General features: G+C 44.5%; 1 protein-coding gene across 2 annotated transcripts in view; it reads left to right on the top strand.

The window, feature by feature from the left end:
• Positions 1–22,667, top strand: part of STAU2 (staufen double-stranded RNA binding protein 2) — a 228,102-nt gene that overhangs the window by 9,642 nt on the left and 195,793 nt on the right. For both annotated transcript variants that reach the window (XM_060243645.1, XM_060243644.1), the window contains exons 2-4: positions 1,394–1,599; positions 2,335–2,465; positions 5,192–5,351. In XM_060243645.1, the coding sequence (XP_060099628.1) occupies positions 1,407–1,599; positions 2,335–2,465; positions 5,192–5,351 (484 nt within the window). In that variant the 5' untranslated portion in view covers positions 1,394–1,406. The remainder of the gene's footprint in view (positions 1–1,393; positions 1,600–2,334; positions 2,466–5,191; positions 5,352–22,667) is intronic.

The raw sequence follows: 22,667 nt of genomic DNA on the forward strand, positions 1-22,667 counted from the left end.
TTTATACAGTATAGGAAAAGAGAGGAATAAGTTGGATTGTGGTAATGATTATATTGTTCTTTGCCGCCAAAATATTTCTTGGGTTTGGTTAAACTGTAAAGATACGTTTCTCTGCTCTATTTTCTTTTCTTTTCTTTTTTCTTTTTATTGTTTATATATGTTTCCTCTCAATTTTTCTTGTTTTTAAATATATGTATGTGTGTATATATATATATATATATATATATATAAAATATATATAGAATATTAAATAGGAACGTGGAAGTTCAAATAATAAACGCTACACAATTTATAAATATCAGGAATGACATTATTTATTTGGCTTTCTAATTTGTCATGTGAATTAAAGGACAAATTTAAAATAATGTATCACTTATACATATATTACCAAGGAAATTTGCCATTAAAATACTTCCTGCATATCTTTGATAAGTTTATTTGAATGCAGAAAAGCAGTTCCTTGTTTCTGAAATATGCTGAGGTTCAGGCTTTGTCAAATCTCTGTAGGATGGGAGTACTAAAGATAGGAAGCAGCTACTGAGAAGGTCTCAGTCAACTTTTTAAACTCAGCCATTATTACTGCATCTGTTTTACAGGCTTTTGTCAAAGCAGGTCTCATGATCCGAAACACAGTCTTTTTGGTGTTGTTAGGGAACCCCTTCTTTTTTCACCAATGGAAGAACTAGCTGGATCCAGTCTCATATGTTTTATTACCATTGCTAAATACAAAGCATCACTGAGAATTTATTCTGAGCTGATGGAAAGGTCAATAGAACTTAAGCGTGTAGAAGTAATTTAGGTACATTATAATTGTTCTCATTATCAGGCACCTATATTGCCTAAATCTTTCTGTATTCTGCTATATCAGGGGTTGTTGAACTGCGGCTCAGGAGCCACATGTGACTCTTTCACACATATTGTGTGGCTCTTGAAGCCTGCCCCACCCCACTGGCTGGTTTGGAGAAGGCATTTCTTTCTTTAAAGCACTTCTCCGAGCCAAGCCAGCTGGCAGCTTGGAGAATGCTTTTAAAGTCAGTTGCTTTATTTCCTCCTCTCCCTCCCTCCACCCTCCCCTCCATTTATTTACCTACCTTCCTTCCTTCCCTACTTCCTTCCTTCCTGCCTGCCTGCTCTTGAACATCTGATGTTCATGTCTTGTGGCTCTTGAACATCTGACATTTATTCTATGTGGTCTTGCATTAAGCAAGTTTGTCCATCGCTGTGCTATGTTCTTTAAAGTTTGTTTGGATACCAAGAGACTGGTTAATAGACCTTTTTTTTTTTTTAACGCTGGTGTTGGGTTGCAGGCCATATTTGCAGTTTCCCTTGGGAATGGAGGGATAGGCAAACAGCAGCACTGCTCTTATATATTTATTGTTGTTTTCTTCTTCAGTAAAAAAATAATAATGGCACAAGTCAAAACACAGACTGTAACAAATCACTCTGGACCTGCCCTGACTACCCCAGCAACACCAGCCCCATCAGTAATGGCAACAAGTTCAGTTGGTCTTCAGTCCTCCGTAAATGGATCTGTTCCAGAGTTGGCTGTAGACTGTAATAATTCTACAGCTGGTTTGGTGGATTGTACCAGCTCACCTGGTGAGTGGGTGATTGGTTTTAAGCTATTTTTTTTAATTTGTGTAATCAACTTTAGAGTGTTTGTAATAAGCACAAAATGGGCAATTTATACAAAACAGCTGAATCAGTATTTGTGTAGAAACATTTAAGACAGCTGGAAGTGATCCAGCTGCATTTCTTTATAGAACATAATGTCTAAGTCTTTTTGGCAACAAGTGGTACTTCTTTTGAAGTCCTGTAAATAAAATGTAGTTCCTAGTGCTGTACATTGAAACATTGGCCTCCAAAAGTAAAACTACACTGAAAGTTTTTGGTGTTGAATATGAAGAGAATGGACAGAAAAAAGAGAGAGAATGTGCAGAGAAAATATACTGTTAGCAAACCTGAAGACTCGCAAGCATTCCTGGGTTTAAGCAACAGAGATTTAGAATGTATAGACAGGAGAAAAGAAAGAAACAGGGAAACTGTAAACGTTAAAGTTTGCTCTTTAAATGTTAAAGGCCAAGAACAGAACAGGTTTTAAATTTCAGAAGTGTGGTTAATTCAAATTAGAATGTTTTAATCAACTTTCTTATTTTCAGATTTTCTAAAAACTTATGTTAAAAATGTACACATTTCTGTTATTATAGAAAATAATAATCCAGATGGAGTTCAGTATACAATAGGGTGTCTGAGATATTCTAGTTAAGCTATATATTTTTTATTTTTTTCTATATATGTTACTTCTGAATTGGCTTGTCAATTATTTATTTACAGTTCCTTTCCAAGATAACATGGTAAACCCCAAAGAGAAAACACCAATGTGTCTGGTAAATGAGTTAGCCCGTTTCAATAGAATTCAGCCTCTGTATAAACTTCTGAACGAACGAGGACCTGCTCATGCAAAGGTAACATTTATTTATTTATTTCTATTTTTCAGCCACTCTCCCTGGCAAAGCCAGGTTCAGGGCGGTGCACAACGTGTCATATAAAACATCAATTAGACTAAAAGCAGAAATGAGCCTAAAAGATGGTGCTTTGCAGTACAGTTGTGTAATGGGAGTGCCAAGATGGAACCATCACTGGCCTCTACCAAACGCCTGGTGGAATACCTCTGCCTTACAAGCCCTGCAAAACTGTAACAAATCCCACAAGGCATAGTTGTTAGTCAGCAGAGAGTTACACCAGGTTGGAGACAGAGCGGAGAATGCCCTGTCTCTGGTCGAGGACAGCTGTATTTGTAATCATTTCTTAGCTTTTAAACTAAGTAAGCATAAGAGTACATATGAAGCTGCCTTATACTGAATCAGACCCTCGGTCCATCAAAGTCAGTATTGTCTATTCAGACTGGCAGTGGCTCTCCAGGGTCTCAAGCTAAGGTTTTTCACACCTATTTTGCCTGGACCCTTTTAGTTGGAGATGCTGGGGATTGAACCTGGGACCTTCTGCTTACCAAGCAAATGCTCTACCACTGAGCCACCGTCCCTCCCCTCAAGTAATTTCTACTTACTGTAACTTCCCTGGCAAATGTTGCATTTTAGTTGGTCCTAAGTATCAGTTGTCATGTACATCCCATACATAGTCTGATTTGTCTGTGTGTGTGTGTGTGTAAAATACTGTCAAGTGACAGCAGACATACGGTGACCCCAGCTACTAGCTCTCAAGGCAATTGAGATTCAAAGGTGGTTTGCCATTGCTTTCCTCTGTAAAGTCTTCCACCATTGTCTCTCTTCCAAGTACTGACTGTATTTAGTTTCTGAGAACTGACAAGATTGGGCTATATCATGATGCCTTCCCTTCCTAGTCTGCTTTTTAGCAATCTCTAGAAAGAAATTATTTAAATCCCAGTCCTTAAAATTTAAGGACTGTTTGCACCCCTCTCCTGGAGGGGGGGTGGACAGATATAGGAGTACCCAGGCAGGACTGGCAAACTGAGAACCATCCAGATAATATTTTTTTCAGGTCTGTGATATAGCACCTTTACAATGGGCTAAACCAGCTAAATCAAAAAATGAAGCAATGTACTGTTAGTTCTTCATTTATCTAAACATGACAAAAGACAGAAGAACTGAGTTCTTTACACAAAGATATTTATAAACATATCCCCACTTTATAGAATAGATGAAACTGCCACGAAGAAAAAAATAAACCTTGGAAGAACTAGACTGTGATTATTAATAGGTCTAAAATAAATAGGTCTAAAATAAAATTCTATGTGTTTATTTTTCAACAACAGTTTATGAGGTATCTGTTATCCCACCATTGCTCTGAATCAGAAATGTGGGCAGTATCATGAATCAAAAGGCACTTTAAAAGTTATTTATTTATTTATTTGGACTTATATTCTGCCCTCTCTGTGGGCGGGCTCAGAGCAGATCGCATCGAGATAAATAAAATACATACATTAATAGATGTATAACAATATTTAAAACAACTAAATAGTACAATAGTACAACAGCAAGGCATAAATAATCACAGATGCGATTTCACCTGGAGCGATTGGAGATCTTAATATGTGCCAAAGAATGATGGGCAAACTTCAGTGAGGGAGGCCAGCTTTTCTCAAAGCTGAACCCTGTGGGTCCCCAGGGCTGTTGTACATGAGTAACCAAAGCTTTCTTTATTTTTTAAAAAAATTATATGAAGTTTTATTTAATTTCTGTAAAAAAACATTTTATCTACAAGCAATACAATGCATGAAGTTCATACAGCAGGAAAACAAGAACTGTAGCATAACTATCTGACATATTTTCAGAACCTACTTTAGAAGGCACAAACCTTTGTATTTTGTTTATTTATTTAGTTCAGTTTTTAGACTACCCCCCCCCCATGGGACAGGACTCAGGGCAGTAAACATCAATGAAATACTTACATAATTATAATAAAAAACTTAAAATCATAAAAATGTGCAACAATAAATTACCAGTCAGATGGCAATGCAACTGCCAAAGTATGTCACTGCCTCATGGGTGGAGAAGTTGGAGAAACAAGAGCGCCAGCCAAATGGAAGATGGTCACTGTCCTCAACCAAATGCCTAGTGGAACATCTCTGTCTTACATGTCCTGCAATACTTAAGTCCAAGAAGCAAAGGCCATAGCTCATGCATTCTCAATATCTCTATTGCAGTATAAGCATAGAACCCTCAATCCATCAAAATCCAAGCTAGCTACCTTACCCAGGCCCTTAACCCAATTATAGTTTTTGGCCAAGCAGCATCAGGTTGTGATGATACCCAATCAGGACACATTCTTGCTGGAACTCTAGAAAACTACCTCATCACTCCTGATTCCCCTCTCCCATCCTGTGGGCTGCAGGTTCTCTTGAGAAGCTAATTTCCACACTTCCAGCTCTGGCCTTGAAGGACTGTGTAGGCTGAGAGACCAATTAGTAACACCTGCAGGATGGAACAAGCCCATAACCATTCACAGTAACCCTTGAAGGGCGGGGTCCAGGGGTGCTTTGCCTCACAATATCCACACACTGATAAGTCAAAAATGTGTCATAAAAACTTCAGTCTACACTAGTTCTCATCCCTAAATCAAATTGCATGACCCATCAAAGAATGTAGTTCTTTTGTAGGAGACTTTGTCAGTGTTTGATCTTACTGACATCTGTCTTTTAATGTCTTTGGAGATGTTCACAGTGCAGCTGACTCTTGGAGAACAGACATGGGAAGCTGAAGGAAGCAGTATTAAAAAGGCTCATCATTCTGCTGCTAGCAAAGCTCTGAGTGAAACTACTCTACCCAAGCCAACACCAAGACCACCCAAAAATAATGTTAATAACAACCCAGGTAAGATATGTGCCACTTTCCGTAGTATTTCTCAGTATCTCGGCTCTGGGTTAACTTGGTTGCCCTTAGATCCAGGTGGGTAGCCATGTTGGTCTGAAGCAGTAGAACAAAGTTTGAGTCCAGTAGCTCCTTTAAGGCCAAGGTTTTACTCAAGGTAAAACTTTGTTGGTCTTAAAGGTGCCACTGGTCTCTTCGGTTACTCTTGTTTCAGCTGTGTTTTTTTTAAATGAAAAAATGAAATAAACAGAATGATCACCTTTAAATGTGGATCTTACACTGAGCATGTGCTTATCCTTTTTTTTGTCATAATAGAAGTTACTGAACTTTTGAATTTCTCTCTATGTGTATCTATGAAATTCAGCTTTGAAGAATTAAGTTGTAAACAGAATTAGTTGTCTTGTCAAAAATATCATGTTGTGATTAGGCCAAAAGAACAACAAGAAGACATAATAGACTTTTTGTCTTGATTTTATAAAGTTAGGCAGGGACCAATTTTATTTAGTATTTTGACCAAATCTTTCCCTCCATTCCTCTTCTTTGCAGCTGAATAACATAGTAATAGTAGTTAATAGATTCCTGCCTGGTTTTAATGATGTCCTAGAAATAGTCCTCCCCCCCTTGCAGTACTAGTAAACTAAACAAACTACTGTACCTTTAGGAACTCATGGTGTCTTTATTCTAAATCCTATTTAGTCTGTCTCATTTGCCTAGATGTTTAAAAATATTCTGTGTTGGAAATTCAGTCTTTTTGTTAAATAGTTTTTAGCTAAAATTTAGAAGTAAAAATTTCTAATTTCCAAATTGGCAGCAAATAGGAACTAGGCTTGTATTCTCTGGAGCATTTCAATGGATAAAAGGTTTTTTGCCTGCAGTGTGATCCCCCCCCCCCCGCCATCTTCCCAACCCCCAAACAGCATTTCTTTTTTCTTTTCTTAAAAAAATTAAATAATTTATTTCATCAAAAACCCACATATCATCAGGGAAAACAGGCGAAGGAAAGAAGTAATAACACCTAGATAGTAAAGCGAAGGCAAGTACCATACTCCTGCTACTAAGGGCATTAAGCCAGTACATAACCCCAACAGAGAAACTGTAAGTGACCATACACTCAGATATAAATCTAGTCCCGGAAGTGTACATTAAATGGAATAATCTCATTCTTAGTTAAATATTGCAGAATCAGGAGTCATGTACCTACAAAGGTGTTGAACAGCATTTCAGCAGGTATTTTGGACTGCAGCTTGGAGGAAAGAAAATTGCACTCTGTGTGTGAAAATCACTCTGTGAATGGGAATTCTCTGGTGGATCCAACCCAAGGAATTTTGTTTCTTCTTCGTTTCCTTTAGCTTTTTCACTCCTGTCCAAGGAAAGGATTTGTTTCTTTTAAGAGTAAGATGCCTGCCAGTTTAGCTTTCTAATGCAGAGATATCTTCTAGTGAATACTGTACAGGTTTTCTCATTTTTTAGAATTTTTGTTTATTGTAGTTTTAATATTTTAATATTTGTGAAAATGTTTTTTTAGACTTTTCAGAGTGGAAAGTCTGTATATAAATGTCTTAATCATAGTAGAGTTTTGTGAGATAGTCACCTGATTTGCTGAATACAGTAGTGTTGCTTGTCGTGGGAACAAGTAAGTAAGTGAGTAAAATTTTATTTGTATCCCGCCCTCCCCCGCCAAAGCAGGCTCAGGGCGGCTAACAGCATTCGTAAATAAACAATACAGTAAATAAAAACATTAAATTAACATATTAAAACCAATCACTACTTAATTAAAACATTACTAAATTACTAAATTTGACAGTAACATTGTTGTTTGACGCTATCCCTGTCAGTTGACATAATAATAGCAAGATCCTGAACTGGACCGTTTTGGCGTTTTCCTTTGTTACACACTTATAATTCAGCAATTCATAAACGCCAGCTTGAAGAGGGTGGTCTTGCAGGCCCTGCGGAACTGATCAAGGCTCCGCAGGGCCCGCACCTCCTCTGGGAGCTGATTCCAAAGGAATGGGGCCGCGGTAGAAAAGGCCCGTGCGCGGGTATTCTGAAGTTCTTTTGGCCCAGGGATGGTCAATTTGTTTTTCCCTACTGACCTCAGTGCTCTCTGGGGCTCGTACTGGGAGAGACGGTCCCTCAGGTAGGTCGGTCCTCGGCCATATAGGGCTTTAAAGGTGATGACCAGCACTTTGTACTGGACCCGGTATACAATCGGCAGCCAGTGCAGTTTGCGTAGCCCCGGCCGTATATGCTCCCATCTTGGGAGACCTAGCAACAGCCTGGCCGCCGCCTTCTGCACTAGCTGCAACCTCCGGGTCCGGCACAGAGGCAGCCCCAGGTAGAGGGCGTTACAGTAGTCCAGTCTTGAGGTGACCGTTGCATGGATCACCGTTGCTAGGTCCTGACGCTCTAGGAAAGGGGCCAACTGCCTCGCCCGCCTCAGATGGAAAAATGCTGACTTGGCAGTGGCTGTTATCTGGGCCTCCATTGATAACGAAGGCTCCAGTAAAACACCCAAGCTCTTTACCTGTTGCGTCGCCTTCAGCGGCGCACCATCGAAGGCCGGGAGAGATATTTCCTTCCCCAGAGCGCCACGACCCACACAGAGAACCTCTGTCTTTGCCGGGTTCAACTTCAGCCCACTCAGCCTAAGCCACGTTGCAACAGCCTGTAAAGCCTGGTCCAGGTTCCCCGGGGCGGAGGCGGGCCGTCCGTCCATTAGCAGATAGAGCTGGGTGTCATCTGCATATTGATGGCAACCCAGCCCAAACCTCCGGGCAATCTGGGCAAGGGGGCGCATATAGATGTTGAATAACATCGGGGAGAGAACTGCTCCCTGAGGTACCCCACAGTCTAGTGTGCGCCTCTGAGATCGCTCACCCCCAATCGCCACCCTTTGTCCCCAACCCATGAGGAAGGAGGAAAGCCATTGTAAGGCCAACCCCCTAACCCCTATGTCGGCGAGGCGATGGATCAGCAGCTGATGGTTGACTGTATCAAATGCAGCCGACAGATCTAGTAACATCAGCACTGCCACACCGCCTCGATCCAGTTGCCGCTGGAGGTCATCTACCAAGGCGACCAGGACCGTCTCGGTCTCGTGGCCCGGCCGGAAACCAGACTGGCACGGGTCTAGGAAAGAAGCGTCATCTAGAAACCTCTGTAGCTGCAACGCCACTGCCCTCTCAGTAATTTTACCTAAGAATGGTAAATTAGACACCGGTCGATAATTTGCCAATTCGGCCGGGTCTGCTGTAGATTTTTTCAGGAGGGGGCGGACCAAGGCCTCTTTCAGAGGTGTTGGAAAATGCCCCTCTAAGAGGGATCTATTTATGATGTCCCGTAAAGGACATCTAAGCTCCCTCTGGCAGGATTTAATCAGCCAAGAGGGGCAAGGGTCCAAATCACATGTTGTTGGGCGAGCAGCAGAGAGGATTCCATCGACTTCCTCCAGGCTGAGTGGGTCGAAGTGGCCCAGCACTAAATCCGAAGACAGGTGCGTAGCCTCAGTTTCACTTACTGTATCTAATGTGATAGGCAGGTCTTGGCGGAGCGACGAGATTTTATCTGCAAAGTATTTTGCAAATGCCTCACAGCCTATCTCTAATTCTCTAACGTTTGGTTTGCCTTGTGGCAATGTTATAAGGTCCCCAATTACTCTAAACAATTGTGCTGGGCGCGAATTTGCAGAGGCAATCTTGGTTGCAAAGTAATCTTTCTTTGCAGCCTTAACTGCCATCTCATAAGACCTCATAAACGTTCTATAGGATGTTCTCGTCGCTTCGTCCCAAGTATGCCTCCACCGCCTCTCTAGTCGTCTGAGCCCTTGTTTCAGCTGGCGTAACTCCAAGGTATACCATGGAGCCAGCCTCACACGAGGGCGCCGAGGTGCAATTTCATCAATAGCCCTGGATAGCTGGCCTTGCCAGACTTCCACCAGGTCATCGAGGGAATTGCCAGTGGGCCAGGGATCCCTCAGGGCTGTTTGGAACCGTTCCGGGTCCATCAGGCCCTGGGGGCAAGCCAAAATGGGCTCTCCGCCCATACAGGGTTGGGGCGATGTCTCCATACGGGCCTTAAGGGCTAGGTGATCCGACCATGGAACCGCTTCAACCGCGATATCGTTCACCAAAATCCCAGACGCAAAGATCAGGTCTAGTGTGTGCCTGGCCTGATGCGTGGGAGTTGTGACAAACTGAGAGAGCCCCAGTGTCGCCATGGAAGACACTAGGTCCATCGCCTGAGTGGAGGCCGTGTCATCGGCATGGACATTGAAGTCGCCCAGGACCATAAGCCCCGGGTACTCCAATGCCCAGCCCGCCACTGCCTCCAATAGTGATGGTAAGGCGCTAGCTGGTGCGTTAGGCGGATGGTACACCAGCCAGATCGCCAACCCCCCTCCAACATCCCACGTCAGACCGGCACATTCGATACCATCGATCTTTGGGGCCGGGAGAGCTCGAAAGGAGTAACCCTCCCATATGAACAACGCCACCCCTCCCCCCCGCCCGTTATTCCGTGACTGGTGAAAGACCGAGTAACTTGGGGGGAGGTCATCTGGGAGAGAGCTACTGTCTCTCCATCCCGCACCCAGGTCTCGGTCACGCAAGCCAGGTCCACATCCTGTTGGAGCAGAAACTCCTTAAGGGTCGAGGTCTTATTGTTAATGGACCTGGCGTTGCATAACACCAGTGACGGAGACGAGCATTTCCTCTTGGCCCCACTACCTGCCACCATTGGGATGGGAAGTAGACTGGAAGGTGGCCGAGCACCGTTTTGTCTCTGTCTCCTTCCCTTATATATCTGTCTATTCCCACCGTCATATCTTCCCCTCCCCAGGAGCACTGGAATCCCTTGGGCAAACATCTGCACCTGCCTGGAATGAGCTCACAGTATGGCCCCCTCCCAATTTGTCTCCCAATTTATCTCCACCTGCCGTTCAATTTACCCCCCCCCGCCAGTCCCTCCTATTCTTAACTGCTAACACACTACTTATATCTTAACTTAATTAATTTAATAGCACGTCCCAGTCTCCCTTCCAATCAATTAGTAAAATATTATAAATTTTACTAATGTTTTTACTAATGTTTTAATCATTGATTGGTTTTAATGTGAATTTAATGTGAATTTATTGTTTTATTATTGTGTGGTTCACCTTAAATGTTGTTAGCCGCCCTGAGCCTGCTTCGGCGGGGGAGGGCGGGATACAAATAAAATTTTACATTACATTACATTACATAAATTTAATCGGTTCTAGCACTATTAATAAATAATCCCTCCCACCCCTTCCTAATTAATATGCTAAAAGTTATAAATATAGATATATATAATCTGATATATAAATATATTATAAATAATCAGTCACTAATTAATTGGCTAAAAATCAAATAAATTAATTAATAACAATTTTGACAAATTTCCATTAGTGGTCAGCGCTCAATTAATTAATAAGTTGTAAGTCCGAATATTCTGTAGAGGGGGTGGCGGTGTATATTGTCTATGGGTTACAGATCTTAAAGTCATACTTATAAGTTGGTCCTAGGTGCTGATAAAGTGCAGATGCCAGTGCAGTTGATGTTTAAACACACTCTTCGTCTCCGATCCCTTGCGGCTCGACACACTCCTGGGCTCCCCTGAGCCCTGTACAGGGCTTCTCTGTCGGGGAGTATCCAGGCCGTTGGGTCGGCCACGCTGGGTAGCGTCTGTAGATGGAAAGGGTGGGGGTGGGGGTGAAGATGGAGGGAGCAAGGAGGGGGGCGGGGAGGAGGGCGAGGGGGCGGGGGCCAGAGAGCGCCCACCAAGACCCACGTCCCGAGGACGGTCCACTGCCCGCTCACTGTCCGTGCTGCTCCTCAAGCTCCACACAACTCCGCAGCCGCTTCCCAGCCTCCACTCGTGGCAGCCCCCCGGCCGACCCCCGCAGCTCGTCCTCGGCGTTCCCAGCGGGCCGCCTGGCTCCTGCCTCCGCGTTTCTGCGGCTCCGCACCTCCCGCAGTCTCACCCGGCCTCCGCTTTTCTGTGGCTCCGCACCTCCCGCAGTCTCACCCAGACTCCCCCGCACGGCAGCTCGTGGTCGCGTCTCTCCTCCGCCTCAGCACCAGGCCCAGCCTCTGCCTCCGTTGTTTGCAGGTGGGGTTCGACATTCGTTCAGCTGTTTACTCTTAGTTGTTGCTTATTCGTTGCTTCTATATCACTTAGATGTATCAGTGCAGTCGCTGTAGTATCAGTGTTGATGTTATTGATAGTTATTGCTGTTAATAGGTGTTAGTAACAGCGGGAGCCCTAGTGTCTAGGCTTCCACTGCCGCCGCCATTTTTTTTGTAAACATTTGTTAGAGTAATGTTATACAAATCTTGCTTCTTGCTAAGGTATTGAGATCTGTAAGTTTTGATTTTCTTTCTAGTCAGTTTTTGTTTAGATATTCTTAAAAATCTTTCAAAGTAAGGGTATTTGCAAAATAGGACTAATCAACTGGATTAATTTATAACAGGGTGCCATTATGTATTCATTTTGTACCTATGTGTGAATCTGCTTTATGTGGAGTCACACCATTTATACATCTACCCCAGTATTGTCTATTATGACTAGCAATGGCAAGGCAAGGGTTCAGGCCGCAGATGTTCCCTGCCCTTCTGTTTGAGATTATTTTCATTAGAGAGGCTGGGGATTATCTTGGCTGTTGTGTGTGTGTCTTAAAAACTGCTAAATTGCTTCCAACCTATGGCCATCCTATGAATTAATGACCCTATGAATTAATCATATTAGGGGTGTATCAATTTGATTGGGAGGGTTTTACAATTAAGGAGCTAGTAGAATTGATTGAATTATTATTAGCTAATTAAAGAGGAGATTAGCAGGGTTTGGGGGTTTTAAATATTACTTAAATATTAGACTAGATTAATTGGCAGGTATAGACAAAATTAGGAAGATGACTTGGATTGGCAAGGGTGAAAAGGGTTAGTGAGTTAGTTAGTTGCTGGGTGGTGAGCTGTGTTCTTGTACAACTGGTCTGAGGCTGTGGCAGAGACCAGTAGGGGATGACTGGTCTGGGGATTCCAGTACTCCTGGGGAGGGGAAGATATGACGGTGGGAACATCACTATAAGGGAAGGAGGCCAAGATTTGGAAGCACTCAGCCCCCTTCCAGAATGTGTCCCATCCCAACGGTGGCAGGTAGTGGGGTCAGGCTGAATTACTTGCCTCCATCATTGGTGTTATGCAGTGCCAGGTCCATAAATAATAAGATCTCAGTCCTTCAGGATTTCCTGCTTGAGCAGGACGTGGACCTGGCTTGTGTGACAGAGACCTTGGGTGTAAGACGGGGAGACTGTAGCTATCTCCCAAACGGCTCCCCCAGAATACTCAATCTTTCACCAATCATGGACTGGCAGGCAAAGGGGAGGGGTGGCTCGATTCATACGAGAGGCTTACTTCTTCCGGGCTCTCTCGGCCCCAGAGATCAATGGCATTGAATGTGCCGGTCTGGTGTGGGACGTAGGGGAGAGGTTGGCGATATGACTGGTGTACCGTCTAACGCACCGGCCGGCGCCTTACTGTCCCTGATGGAGGCCGTAACAGGCTGGGCATTGAAGTACCCAAGGCTCTTGATCCTGGGTGACTTCAATGTTCATGCTGATGACATGACCACCATTTAAGCGATGGACCTAGTGTCATCCATGGCATCACTGGAACTCTCCCAATTTATTACAACAGCCACTCACCAGACGGGGCACATGCTAGATTTGAACTTTGCGGCGGGAGTCTTAGTGGATGGTATTACTGCTGAAGCAGTGCCATGGTCGGACCATTATGCCCTCAAGGCTTGTATGGATGTCCCACCCCAAGCCCGTTTAGATGGTGAGCATCTTTTGGCTCGCCCGCAAAGCCTGATGGACCCTGAGCAGTTCCAAATGGCTCTATGGGATTCCTGCCCCTCTGGCGATTCTCTGGATGACCTGGTTGAGTCTTGGCATGGCCAGCTTTCCAAAGCCATCGATGAGATTGTACCTTGGCATCTTCTGCATCCTCGTTCTAAGCTATCATCGGGGTATACCCCGGAATCGCGGCAGATGAAACGAGGGCTCAGAGAGGCAATGGCAGCGTACTCAAGACAAAGCGACGAGAACATCTTATAGAGAGTTTATGAGGTCCTATGAGATGGCAGTCAAAGCCACAAAGAAAACTTACTTTACGGCCAAGATTGCATCCGCGACTTTGTGCCCGGCACAATTGTTTAACACAATTCGGACTCTTACAACACTGCCCGCAAGGCAGACAAAACTTTAGGAAATTGGAGATTGGCTGTGAGGCTTTCATGAACTTTTTTGCAGATAAGATCTCTTTGCTCCGCCACGACCTTCCCACCACATTGGAAACAGTACGTGAACTCGAGGCCCCAAGTCTGTCTTCTGGGCCAGTTTTGATTGCTTTGATACACTCAGCCTGGAGGAAGTTGACAGAATCCTCTCCACTGTGTGCCCAACAACCTGTGATTAGGACCCTTGCCCCTCCTGGCTAATTAAAGCTTGCTAGAGGGAGCTCAGATATCCTATACGGGATATCGTAAATAGATCCCTCTCTGAAGGGCTTTTTTCAATGCCTCTTAAAGAGGCTGTGGTCTGCCCTTTCTTGAAAAAACCTACATTAGACCCAGCTGAATTGGCACACTATTGGTCGGTCTTGAATTTACCCTTTTGGGGTAAAATTATTGAAAGGGCAGTAGCGCTACAGTTACAGAGTTTTCTGGATGACGCTTCTGTTTTAGACCCCCACCAGTCTGGCTTTTGCCCAGGTCATGGGACGGAAAAAGTGCTGGTCGCCCTGGTGGATGACTTCCAGCAGCATCTGGACCGAGGCGGCTTGGCAATACTGATGTTGTTAGACCTATAGGCTGTGTTCGATACGGACGGCCATCGGTTACTGACCTGCCATCTCACCAACGCAGGGATTCAGGGGTTGGCCTTGCAATGGCTTTCTTCTTTCCTAGATGGTCGGGGACAAAGGGTGGCAATTGGGGGAAAGCTGTCCTGGAGGCACGTGCTTAATTGTGGGGTGCCTAAAGGGGCGGTGCTCTCCCCGATGTTGTTTAATATCTACAGGCGCCCACTTGCCCAGATTGCCCGGAGGTATGGGTTGGGTTGCCACCAGTACGTTGATGATACCCAGCTCTATCTGCTGATGGATGGCCAGCCTGGCTGTGTTCCAGAAAATCTAGATCTGACGTTGCAAGCCGTAGCAGGATGGCTTAGGCTGAGTTGCTTGAAGCTGAATCCAGTGAAGACAGATGTCCTTTGCTTGAGTCGCAGCGGTCTAGGTAGGGAAATCCCCTTACCAGCATTTGACGGTGCGCCACTGACAATGGCGCACAAGGTCAGAAGAAGCTTGAGGGTGCCGCTGGAGCCTGCCTTGACAATGAAGGTCCAGATAACAGCCACTGCTAAATCTGCTTTCTTCCATCTTAGGCAGGTGAGGCAGTCTGTCCCCTTCCTGGAGTGCGATGACCTGGCAACGGTGATCCATGCAACTGTCACCTCGAGGTTGGACTACTGTAATGCCCTATACTTAGGGCTGCCCCTGTGTCAAACCCGGAAACTACAGCTAGTGCAGAACGCGGCGGCCAGGCTGCTATTGGGGCTTCCCAGGTTAGAGCACATACAGCTGGAACTGCGGGAACTGCATTGGCTGCCAATAGTATACCAGATTTGCTACAAGGTGCTGGTTATTACCTTTAAAGTCCTGTATGGCCTAGGACCTGCCTACCTTAGGGACCATCTCTCCCCACACGTTCCGCAGAGTGTACTTCAATCTGGATCTCAAAATCTATTAGGAATCCCTGGGCCAAAGGAGGCAAATTAAAGAGCACTAGTGAGAGGGCCTTCTCGATTGCAGCCCCCTACTGGTGAAATCAACTACCAGAGGAAGTGAGGGCCTTGCAGAACCTTGTCCAGTTTTGTAAGGCCTATAAGACCTCTCTCTTCTGGTTGGCTTTCAACTGATGCTGAGCCTTTACTGTAGGGAAACTGAAGAGATACTGTCGCCACTGATAACATGTAATATCAAAGAGATTAGCACCAAATTACTCTGATTGTTTTAACTATTGAATGTGTAATTTTTATAATATGTATCGTTTTTAATTGTTTGTTGTGGGTTTTATACTGTGAGCCGCCCCGAGCCTGCTTTGGCAGGGAGGGGGGATATAAATCAAATCATCATATATTCTAATAGCCACATTGGCCAAATCTGAGGATACTTAAATCTGGTGACTAGATAAGAAAGACCTTTCTACAAACCTGAAAAATACCCCATATTTGAGTCAAATCAATTAACTTCCTTCATGTCAGCTTTCTTCCCTGTCCAACTTTCCCACTCATACATAGTAATGGGGAATACTGTAGTATTTGATGTCATGAATTTGGTCATCAGCAACACATCCTTCAGTTTAAGGATCTTTCTAGCTCCTTATGGCTGCCCTTCCTAGTCTCAATCTCCTTCTGATTTATTGGTTGCAATGTCCTTTTCAGTTGATGAATAAATCTTGAACAATTTCAGTTTCTTCATGTCAGCCTTAATGAGTGTAATTCTCAGTAGTTTATGCCCATCCCTAGTCATTACATTTGTCCTCTTGATGTTCATCTGTAATTCTCCTTTGGCACTTTCTGCTTTAACCTTCATCAGGAGTTGTTTCAGGTCTTCACTATTTTCTGCCAGTAATGTGGTATCATCTGCATATCTCAGATATCCACCAATTTTTACTCCACTTTCATCTAAATCTAATCCATCTATGTTTATTATATGTTCTGCATACAGATTGAACAGATATGGAGATAAAGTACGTCCTTGTCTGACACAGTTGCCAATTGGAAACTCTTCTGATTCTCCATATTCATGTCAATTCCCCATAATCAGTAGACTTTTGTCCAGAGTATAGGTTGTGCATCAAAAATAATCAGATGTTGTGTAACACCTGTTTCTTTTAAAACCAACCTTAGCTTTTCATGATGTATACCATGGGTGTCAAATTCATTTGTTATGAGGGCCAGATCTGACATAAATGAGACCTCATTGGGCTGGGCCATGTCAGGTATGGTTGAGCCATGTTGGGCTGGGCCACATGTTGGCTGTTATGTATTCATTTTGTACCTGTGTGTGAAGCTGCATTTTTTGGAGTCACACCATTGCTATGCAGTGTTGCAAAGTTGCAATATGATCTGTAGTTCTTCCTTTTCTGACTCTTTTTTTTGGAACTGGAATGTATTTGAGCATTTCCAGTTTGTGTGGCATTGTTTTGTTTTCCGTATTTGTTGGCATATTTGTGTTAAGATTGTGATAGACTCCATTTCTGTGACTTGCTCCATTGATATTCTGTCTACTCCTGGTGATTTGTTTCTCCCAGTTGCTTTGAGTATAGTTTTTACTTCACTTTCAAAAATGCTGATCTTCAAAAGATTCTGCTTTTATTTATAGTTTATTTTCCATGTTGATCTTTCAAGCATACCTAACTGTGCTTTAAAATTCCCCTTGATTTCTTGGAACTTGTGGAACAGGTCTCTTGTTCTTCCTTTTTTGTTCTTGTATATTCATTCTGGGTTTTATAACAATTCTTTGTTTCTTTATCTCTATGTGCTAGTCACTGGAATACTGCATTTAGACTTCTGCTTCTGTCACATTTTACTTTTCCTTCTTGTCTATCTTTAGCAATTTTAAGAGTTTCCCTCAGTCACTTATCAAGGCTTTTCTTTTTTTTTTTTTTGTTACAGGAATATGTGCATTCGTACTTGATAATATCTCTGGTTTCAAACTATATTTCTTCCAGTTCCCATTCACTTGAGCTTAGTAATGCAAATCTATTCTTGACATAGACCGATTTCGAGCTCAGCTTACCCCGCAGTCACGTTCCTCTTTGTGCAGCGTCCATCGGATTTCCCACTATCTGCGCTGGAGTTACAGGAAGTGTTGTGGCTTTTGTGCAGCAAACAGAAACTGGTTTTTAGTGGTTTCTGTTTGCTGCGCAAAAGCCGCGACACTTCCCGTAACTCTGGCACAGATAGTGGGAAATCCGACGGACACTGTGCAGAGAAGCTGAGTGCGAAATCGGTCATAGTCTTTAAACTCTTCAGGTATGTTATTTAGAGTGTATTTTGCCACTGTGAATCTTTAGTTGTTATTCTTCAGCTTTAGTCTAATTTTCAACATTAACAATCCATAATTTGCAGGACAATCAGCTCTTGGTCTTATTTTAGCAGAGAGAATAGAACTTCATCTTCTGCTTCTGATTATGTAATCTATTTGATTTCTGCATTTGTGTTTGGTGATGCTCATATGTACAATTGTCTGTCTAGTTGGCTGAAACATGTTTGTATTTGAACAGCTTATTGTCTTCACATAATTCTATGAGTTGCTCTCCTACTTCTTTTCATGCTCCTAAGTCCATATTTTCTGACAATAATTGATTCTATTTTGTTTCCCACTTTTGCATTCCAATCACCTATGATTATCTGTACATCTTGTTTAGGTGTGTGATCAACTTTTTCCTGGATTCTTGCACGAAAACTTTCAGTTTCTTCCTCTTCAGCATCTGTAGTTGGGGTGTAAACTTTAATGATTATGTTATTAGGCTTTCTATGAAGTCTTATATTAGTCAGACTTTGCACCCTAGCCTCTGATTGCTTGTGCCTCATCTCGCCACACTATTAGAGCAACTCTGTTTTTTCTGTGCTTGTCATTTCCTGAGTAAAACACTGACAAAAATGTCCCCATCCAGTCCACTTTAGTACATCACCCCCAGGATTGCAATTTTAAATGTTCCATTTCTCATTTTATGATTTTAAGCTTACATGTGTTCCTGCTGTTTGTCCTTTTGCATTCATTCACATCAACAACCGAACATCCTTCTTGCTTCGATCCAGGTGTGTCATATTGCTGCTTGTACTTGTGCTCTACTTCTCCCCAATAGCTGATTGAGTGCTATCTGATCTGTGGTTTCCATCTTCTAGCACTATATGTTATGGGGGGTTTTGGATTGTTTCATCAAGGTGTGAGATGATCCGAAGTGGTTTACCATTGCTGCCTTCTGCACAGTACTAACCAGGGTTAGCTGAAGTGTCACTGCCATTGTCTGTGATAGGTCCCCAAGCTAGTGTCACCTTCTACTACTGCTGCTGCCCAGTAGCTACCCTTCAAGAAGCTCTCTGTCCCCATCACCTGTCCATTCTGTTCTGCTTGATTGATTCCTGAAGGGGGTGGATCTTAGTCTGGTGTCTCAGCTGTCACCATTCTTCCTTGAGTGACTGTGCTAGATTAGCCTCTGGACAGATATTGCTCTCAGCTTCACTGACATACACAAACTCCCTGACCATGTTAAGGTTTGCTTTCTTTATATAAAAAGGTAAAGTACCAGTTGTTTCCGTCTCTGGGGTGATGTCACATCATGACGTTTTCATGGCAGACTTTTTACAGGGTTGTTTGCCATTGCCTTCCCCTGTCATCTACACTTTACCCCCAGGAAGCTGGATACTCATTTTACCAACCTCGGAAGGATGGAAGGTTGAGTCAACCTCGAGCCGGCTACCTGAACAAGTTTTGCTGGGATCGAACTCAGGTCGTGAGCAGAGGGCTCCAACTGCAGTACTTTAGTTTTACCACTCTGCACCATGGGGCTCTATAATGTGTTGTACTAACCTAAATTATTTACTTTAGTGGCTCAGAGATTAAGTCTGAGTAGAAAGGATTTTAAAAGTCTGTATTATAGCGGTTCTTTGTGTGAGTGTATTATATTGCTTTTTATGTAAATTGTTTAGGATGTCATTGAAAATCAAGTACTTTAGGTTCCTATGATTTCAGTAGAAGGGCAGCCAATTCAGACATATGTGGCGGGCGGCCGCTCAGGTGTGGGCGGATCTACACTGCCGCTTGTTGGCTTCCAAAGGGGAGACAGTATGCCATGCCAGGAAAGGGAAGATGGGCCTAACGAGCGAGAGAGAACCCATCATCATGGTGATTCCACCCAGATGCACACAATTGGCCCGCTGCCAAGGCGGGGGTGGGGGAGGCACAGGCTCACGCGGGACCACGGGATTGGCCAGTCTGTTGCACATGACTGGGCGAGGGGGCGAAAAGCCTGCGCGGCCATCAATCCCCCCACTCCCTCCCGCTGTCAGAGACTCTGCCATTGGCAGGCTGGCGGCCAGGGGCATGCGTGGACAAGCAGGAAGTGCCAAGTGCAGGAGTTCTCTGTCCTAGACAGCAGCTGGAATGTGTGCCTGGGAGCGGCCAGACCAAGTCCAAAAGACACCACCACCTGGAGTCCCCCCCCCGGTGTTGCCCTGCTGCCGCCCCCCGCTATGTTCAAGGAACTCCTCCCCTGGGGGCCACAGAACTTGGAGTGTGAGCTGCTGGGCATGCATTCACTTTAGCAAACCCCCCCCCCCCCCAAGTGCCCAGCACACAGCAACTATGCGCAATTGGTTAGGCTGTCAGCCCGGACAGGCTGAGGGGCAACGCCCCCCCTCCCCTGTCCAGCCACGCAGGGGGCAGCATGGCGGCTCACAGCCCATTCCCTGCCCCCAAGAACCAAGTCTGCTCACCCTCCCAGGCACTCCCTCGGAGAGGCCACTGACGAGAAGGGGAGGGTTGCCCTGGGAATGTGCAGCATATGCCAAGCAGGAGAGATGACAGAGGGCACAGCTCAGACTTTATTTTTCCGGAACAGAGTGCAGCAGTTTCCCTGGTGCGCGCTGGGCAGTCTCACGGCAGAAGGGAGCAGGCAACACAAGGGAAGGGAGCAGGCGGCAGCATACGGGAGCAAGGTTAGCAGATGCCCCCTGCCGGAGCCCACTGCCTGGTTCACGTGCCAGAGACGCTTGCACACCAAGCGGCCGAGAGCGAGGGGAGGGGGAGGCAGGGGGGGAGACAGTGGAACTTACCCAGCCATGGGCAAAAGTCCTCACATGCAGAGCCTCCAGGAGCCCGGAACCTGTGGAGACCTGGAAACGAACAGTTAGCCCCATGGGAGAGACCTCTCTCTTCCCCTTGCAAGTCACAGATACTGTCAAAGCAACCATGAGGTGCAAAACCCATCACCATTGTGCCTACCTGTCCCACTCTAAGTCCGTATGGCTGGGAGCTCGCCAGCATAACTTCCTGCCACGCACTCCTCTCCCTAACAACTGAGTTGTGCGAGGCCAGAGCGGAAGTATTTCTAGGAGGGGTGAGACCACGATTGGGTGCTGAGGAGGGGGCTCGTCAGCCCAAAGCGCAAGGGGATTGGTGAGGCAATCACACTGCTCCCTAAAGGGTTTGCAAGCTTCCACAGCAGCGGAGGTGACCTTTGTTTTTCGTTTCAATGAGTGCCTATGGGGCATGCCACCATTTTTGCAGGCATAAAGTTGCACCTCTTGGGGGGAACGTGTCATGGGCCAAACTGCTCAGGAAACCACCTAAGCCTGACCGCGCTCCGCCTTACTTCCGCCCACACTCGGGCACAGTCCTTGGACAGAGTGGTGCTCAGGCAGCCCCCCGCCCACAGAACTCCCCTCTGCTATGGTGGCGCCATTCGTGCATCGGCGCAAACCCTTCCTGTGCCCACATTGCGGCTCGTCTGCTCCCAAAAGACTTTCCTCCCCCCCCCCCCCGGATTGAGCTCTGAAGTAGGGGAGTTCAGCACATGCTTAAAACCTCCTCAGAGAATTCTTTGGACTTGGCTTTAACTTGATGATGCCTTTGTGTTTTACACTTCCAACACAGCCGTGGTTCTGGTATTATGGTTTGATATTACACATACAATCCTTGAGGGTGCTTCAGGTTCACTACATGGATTCTGTTTCTCTCTCCCACTTATATGGTGAGTTCTGACAAACGGTAGAATCTGAACTAACAAACCATGTACTCTTTCTGTAAATTAGGATTCCAAATTAGGATTACATCGACAAACTAGCCATGATTGTCTGTTGAAGCAAAAATAAAAAGAAGTATTGTGGCACTTTAAAGACAAAAGAGTTATTGTGTTACCAACTTCTGTTGAATCGAGGTCACTTTTATCAGATGCATGAAGTGCATGATACGCTACATGTAGCTGATGAAGTAGGCTTTAGTCAGTGAAAATGTAGGCCACAGTAAATCTTACCATCTTTATGGTGCTAAAAGGTAAAGGTAGTCCCCTGTGAAAGCACCAGTCATTTCCGACTGGAGTGACATAGATCACGATGTTTTCATGGCAGACTTTTTACGGGGTGGTTTGCCATTGCCTTCCCCAGTCATCTACCCTTTCCCCCCAGCAAGCTGGGCACTCATTTTACTGACCTTGGAATGATGGGTCAACCTTGAGCTGACTACCTGAACCCAGCTTCCGCTGGGATTGAACTCAGGTCGTGAGCAGAGAGCTTGGACTTCAGTACTGCAGCTTACCACTCTGCGCCACAGGGCTCTGTCTTTATGGTGTTACAAGACTCCTTTTAGTATTATTTGTGTGTTTGTTACTTGCAGTGTCCACCACTGAGAGGGATCTTCTGTAATGCTGTAGCCACTACTGAGAAGGCTCTGACTGGGGTAGTAGTCCTATGATGGGGAAATCAGTGTTTACTGTTTCACATGGTTTGCTGTGAAAGTAGATGTTGCTCATTAGCTCGCTGTCCGTGAGGGGAATAGGAAAACAGGAAGAGGTTTTGCATAACCAAGTCCGAAGCTCCATAGGTTTCTAAAGTATTGGTTTGTGGAAAGGAACAAGCTTCAGTTTTGCCAGGGCCCCGTGATCAGACTTCACAGCAAACTGGGGTTTTATTTCAAGGCTTTTGAAAATAGGAAGCCTTCAGTTATGCTCTGCATGCTTGGGGAGGAGATGGAAACAAACTTAGTTTGGCAGAGATTTGTTCTGAGCAGACTCTCAAACCTGTGGTTCACATTGTTTTACTAGTTGTCCAGCAGAGGGCTGCAGTGCTCATGGTTTGATTCAGTGTTCCTAAATAATAAAAAGCAACATTCATATTAGATTTACGTATCATTTCTAAAAAACATGCCAGTCTTTACTTGTGTTCTGTTTGTTATAGAAATAGTCACAGTTAATATATTTGATCATAAAGTACCTCTAATGTTAATACCACTTTTTCATCTGTTTTGTCAAAGTGAGATGACTACCTTTTACGATTGTAGCAGATTATTAAGAAGCACAAGATTTTTAAAAGTTGTACAGGCAGAAAGTAACATTACAGTTAGTTTCAAAGGGCAGATTTTTCTGTTTTACACAGACCACTATACTGTCCAAATGTCAAAGGCAAAAGAATTATATAATAAATGATGGAACATATGTTCCTTCATTGGACGATAATCA

Source organism: Heteronotia binoei, chromosome 7 (assembly GCF_032191835.1).
Source record: "Heteronotia binoei isolate CCM8104 ecotype False Entrance Well chromosome 7, APGP_CSIRO_Hbin_v1, whole genome shotgun sequence".
NCBI lineage: Eukaryota > Metazoa > Chordata > Lepidosauria > Squamata > Gekkonidae > Heteronotia > Heteronotia binoei.